Source organism: Macrobrachium nipponense, chromosome 3 (assembly GCF_015104395.2).
Source record: "Macrobrachium nipponense isolate FS-2020 chromosome 3, ASM1510439v2, whole genome shotgun sequence".
NCBI classification, from domain to species: Eukaryota; Metazoa; Arthropoda; class Malacostraca; order Decapoda; family Palaemonidae; genus Macrobrachium; species Macrobrachium nipponense.
In genome coordinates this window covers 80,718,939-80,724,938 of record NC_087202.1, presented here as the reverse complement: position 1 = coordinate 80,724,938, position 6,000 = coordinate 80,718,939, and the positions used below count along the sequence as shown (strand labels likewise).

The 6,000-nt window shown below is 31.8% G+C and overlaps 1 protein-coding gene across 1 annotated transcript in view; it reads right to left on the bottom strand.

Annotated features, from left to right (window-relative positions):
- Positions 1–887: 887 nt before the first annotated feature.
- The window catches only part of LOC135221845 (THO complex subunit 3-like), an 80,195-nt gene continuing 75,082 nt past the window's right edge, over positions 888–6,000 (bottom strand). Inside the window, exon 6 of the mRNA XM_064259764.1 lies at positions 888–1,142. Coding sequence (XP_064115834.1) covers positions 1,035–1,142 — 108 coding nt within the window. The 3' untranslated portion in view covers positions 888–1,034. The remainder of the gene's footprint in view (positions 1,143–6,000) is intronic.

Sequence of the window (6,000 nt, the reverse complement as noted above, 5' to 3'; positions counted from 1 at the left end):
GACGAACTGAAATATGGCAAAACCTTAAGATTAACTTTTGTGTATTCTTTGTTTGCATTATTAACAGTATATTTTGTCCACAAGTAACATGAAAACCTCCCAAAACGTATCTATACGTCTCGGTGGATAAAAATAATAATTATTCTTTCACAAACTTTGTCCCACAGAAATCGAAATCCTTGGAAGAAAAATAACTGTATCTCTAGTGTATGTATATACATTCATAAGAACTGGTCTCATTACAAATGTTTTGATACACTCATTTCCAATGTTTTGATACAATCATATATTCGTCTCCAGATTACCACGGCTAACGTACAATTTTTATTCTGTTAAAATCAATCTTTGCCTATAAAACTTAGAAAGAAACCTACAAAACCATAACAACCCTCTGTTTCATAAACAAGTATTATATAGGTGTTAACTAAATATAAATGTTTCACTTTGCAAAAAACAAAATTCTAAGTCTGGGAATATGAAGCAATATCTCTAATCTAATACAATAATTAAGTAAAGTTCACACATGCTTTATACACAAATATAATATAATTACTAAACTTGTATATGTGCAGATACATAAATATAAAATGCAAAACTTTGAAGAATGAAATAATAAGGTAACCAAATAAAATACATCAAAAAGATTAACTTTTTATTTTCAGGGACTTTGTCTAACATAAAAGAAACTATGGATTTCAGGACTTGAGTTACAAAAGACAGTATAAAATATACAAATGACGAGTTTCACCTGAATAGTATTAAGACATTTTTCTGACAGACGTTTCTATTGAAATAAGTCTACCATGATCAACACTAAAGATTGTACTTTTAGTAAGTTGTACACAGATTTGAACACTAGTTCCTGTTATCCAATGTGACTTAAGTCTTGAAACATACATAGACTGAAGACCTGGTTCTAAATTTAATGTCACAAAGTAGATTTTACATAAAACAGTAGCTTACACTTATTAAGCTTCCTTAAAAATCCTGTCATCTCCAGAGGGAAGGAAATCTAACACATATAAATGGAATCCTTAGGATCTCTCTGCTAAGCCCCAGAGCTTTACGGTGCCTGCATCACGGTCTCTGTCTCGGTCGTCCTTGTCATCACAAGCATATGCGAGGAAGAAGTGACGGGGATGCTGGAACATTGGATTTAAAACTTCATCATCAAAGATACACTACTGAATGTAAGTCCTTATTCAACTTATGAGAAGCACAGTCCCAATGAGAGTCTGGCAGTTGGGTGCATCCTAAGACAATTAAGATTCAAGTGCAAATAAAAATCAGACACATCACACAGCTCAAATCTCTATTTACTCACAGTATTACTGTGCAAAATTCAAGAACAATAAATAAAACAACTAAAACAACTATCCTGTAAGGGTCTCTACAGTATGTACATGTAAATGTACTGCTTTGACTAGGAAAATTGTGAACCATGGTGATTTAGGATTATATATGGTGAGCAAATTATTAGATCAAAAATTACAATGCAGTCTATTGGACTTAATTATAAAATGTCAACTATAAAAAAGTCAATTTCATACCAATTGTCCAATCACCAACAGATTTTAGTTAGATGTAGCAAATTTACCAATATCATTATCTTACTGTGATGAATATGCAAACTATTCTTTCTGTAATATATATCTGAATGCTTATATGCTGTATACAAAGAGCCTTCTAACCTTCTTACATAAATTATAAACATGCTGATTTATATTGATAATATGACAAATTCTTAATCGAATTGTACTTTTCATAGCTAACAAACCAGAGGTTTTAACAATAGGATAAATCTTCTAGTGTTAGCTGGAAACCATTAAAAACTATCAAAGATTGTAAACATTCAAAGCAGCACAAAATATTGTTATTTATGAGGCTGTCTGAGGGAAGTGAATAACTTTGAATGATATGGAATCAGTGTGCTTAAAAGAAACCCAATAATGATGAATATGCAAACTATTCTTTCTGTAATATATATCTGAATGCTTATATGCTGTATACAAAGAGCCTTCTAACCTTCTTACATAAATTATAAACATGCTGATTTATATTGATAATATGACAAATTCTTAATCAAATTGTACTTTTCATAGCTAACAAACCAGAGGCCTTAACAATAAAATAAATCTTCTAGTGTTAGCTGGAAACCATTAAAAACTATCAGAGATTGTAAATATTCAAAGCAGCACAAAATACTGTTATTTATGAGGCTGTCTGAGGGAAGTGAATAACTGAATGATATGGAATCACTGTGTGCTTAAAAGAAACCCAATAATATAAAATATCTGTGGAATCAAAAGCATTGATCTAGCGTTCTCTTGACCCTGCATATCACAGTATAGCTGTTAACATCATTACAAGTTATTGTTCCAGTTTCAAGATATGAATTTACTTTTGGTGTAATACGATTATTCTTATATGCATGAAATGAAACTACATAGAATTATGTTGGAATGATAACAGATAAAATATAATTACTGAAAGTCCACCAGCTGTTGCGTTATACAAGCAAACTGCTTGCTAAAAGCTTGTCTTTTAATGTGCTGGAATGAATATATTAGACAAATTGGAATGTTTATGATTAATACAGTATAAAAAGGTGTAAAGATTCTTTGTATATGTAAACATTCAATGTTATTGAAGAAATAGTTTGAATATACATATATCAATTTCAGCCAATGTTGATTTTCAGCCATTCATGAGCTGCCCATGCCACATCTTCAGCTGTGGGTGGACAAATGGCTGAAACCAAGTACAGTAAATATTGAATATAATAATTTAACAGGCCAGCTTTTTACTTAAAAATCTTCATCATGTAATGTTAAGGCTTCCGTGATTTACTATTATTAATTTTTCCTAATCCTACCTTGCATTCACAATGGTTTCATTATTTTTTGTTTATTTTCAAACTTTCTCCTCAAGATATAGAAAGCAGGTTTAGAAACAACACACCATTACAGCTTATATACTATTCACTATTCATACCTTTATCCAAATGAAATACTATCAATTACTGGGGGAAAAATCTACAATATCATTAAATGGAAAAGTGATGAAATTAGTCTTATGAGCTTAAATGGCCTTCTATAGTTGGGAATCTTCTTTAATTATTTTCAGTGCACCTAAACCAAACAAATACCTTCACCATTTATATCTTCAGTTGAGAACTATATCCTATAAATATGACTCAATGTCACTTAATACAAATGAGATATGGACTGCTATTTCTCTATAATCATTATTTTTAATATATATTAAAGCCATTCAGGCTTCATATAAGTGACCTAATACAAAAACTTGTATATACACAAAGTCCTAGGAGCTCCTCTGCATCCTCCTCCACCTTTATTTAATATGTTGTTTCTGTGACAGGAACATTTTTGCTGCTACCTATAACACCTAGGCCATTATAAGGTAATGAATGTAACAGCTTATGCACAGTGGTGACCATTAAAACACTATCTTTCCAGTGTTACTTCATACAGAATTCTGTTTTACCATTACTTTCATTACTTTAATCTATCATTGCATGTGGACATTCTACCCAGCAGAGGCTTGCTAGTTGAGTTCATGGTTGTACAGTTTATTTCATAAAAAATTTGCAAAGATAAAAAAGCAGCAGTAACAACACTATTATTAAAAAGAGCACCTAACAAGGAGCATACAATCTTCAAAGGCATTCAACAGAAAACAAATGAACTCAAACTGACATATGATAAATTATTTCACAAAAATTTAAATCTTCGGCATGGATTCAACAATGGCTTTTCATCTATGCTCAAAAAGAACAATTCACCTATTCCTAAGATAACTTGCTAAGCAACCCATTCACCTATTCCTAGGATAACTTGCTACGAGATCCATTCACCTATTCCTAAGATAATTTGCTATCCAACACAAATCATACAAAACAAAATGCATATGATAATGCATTTGACAATGCATTTTTATTACTTTGATAATGATAATGCATTTTTATTACTTTGTTGGCAAAATAATAATGATTATAAAACCAGGGTCAGGAAAAAACACACTGAACCAACAAGACTGAATCTATGAAATATATCAACTTAAATTCACTGTAATTCTTCCCAAGAGGATGAGAAGGCAATTTATTATAAAAAGAATTATACATTTGGTATGAGTGAATGAGGTATGCGAGTCAGGAGTACGGCGTTGCTTTGCCGAAGAGTATTTTAATGGAATTTCCTCAAAATAAATCTATTTAATAAGAATGGTCCACCACCGTACTGTATATCAGTCCATTTCATAATACATAAATGTACTCCTTCTAGAACTGAAACAATAACCAGTAGATAACTGTACTAGACCACAGAGGGAAAATTTTAATCATATAGAGGTGGCCAGGAGTTGTACAGTACAGTATGATGTTCATTATTATTACTAGAAAGTAGTTTTCAGAGGGCCCTATAGATTAAACTTGTAAAATACATCTCAGTAATCCTCCAATTTATACCATTTAAGGCAGCACTATGAAAATCTGGAAATGTAAATCAATATTCTGAACGAAGTATGACTGTTTCATCTTGTATCACCACCCTTCAAATATGTTGTCACTGTTTGATCTATTACATATATACCCATGTATTTGAAATCAAGACATTATAAAGTCCTACTACAACAAAACAGTACTACAGTAGGGGGATGGATACCAGACCCCCCACCCAATAGCTAAAATCCACAAATACTTAAAACCCCTCTAAAAATGCTTAGAACTGCTTATTTTGATAGTTAAAATAAAAAAATAACTAAAAATGCTTATACCTGGGTTTTTTAATAGTTTTACCACAAGAAATGCATTTATTCACAAAAATTATATGAAAATACAGTAATTTGTGAATATTTCTAAGCAAAAAATACTGCAAGCAGGCAAATTTTCCACAAATAATGGGTATATACGGTCCATAGAAAAATCAGCGAGTAGGCGAGTCTGTGAATCATGAGTCCGCAAATCACAGGGGTCAACTGTACATATTTTGCATTTTACCATTTTTAAACAACAGCTAGCCTCATTATACAAAGATAAAATAAACGTCTGAGAAAAATATGAAAGTGCTCCATCTTATTGGTCATATACATGACCAACCACAGCTTGTTCCATACACATACTGGATCAGTTATCATAATCACTATTATCATTGCATCTACACAGATGTCAGGATGTCATGCAAGCAAGTAAAAAGAGTTAACCCTTAAACGCCAACTGGACGTATTTTATGTCGACATTTTTTGTCTCTCGGGTGCCGACTGGATGTATTTTACGCCGACATACAAAAGGTTTTTTAAAAATTCGGGGAAATATACTTTTAGGCCTACCAGGCGAAAACTTTTGAATCACACTCCTTGGGGGATGCTGGGAGTTCACGGATCAAGGTGTTGTTTTGTTTACAATCGTTATGCAGGCGCGCAAGCGCAAATTTCTTTCTTGCCGCACTAAAAAGTATCTATGACACATCTCGGAAATTATTTCCTCACTTTGACATAATTTTTGTACCATTTTAAATTAGCCGTTGCATGAGTATTATATATGAAAATGTGCGCATTTTTATGTAGAATACAACAACAAAATACTCATGATTGTAGCTTTTATCAGTTTTGAGATATTTTCATATAAATAACAATAATTGCCAAAATTTCAACCTTTGGTCAACTTTGACTCTACCGAAATGGTCGAAAAATGCAATTGTAAGCTAAAACTCTTATATTTTAGTAATATTCATTTACCTTAATTTTGCAACTAATTGGAAGTCTCTAGCACAATATTTCGATTTATGGTGAATTTATGAAAAAACCTTTTCCTTACGTCCGCGCGGTAACTCTTCCGAAAAAAATCATACATGTGATTGTGGTAATGTTTGCACCATTTTAAAATTAGCCGTTACATAAAGTTTTATATATGGAAATGTGCGCAATTTCATGCACAATACAACTAAAAACAACCCATGGTTGTAGCTTTTATCAATTTTAAAA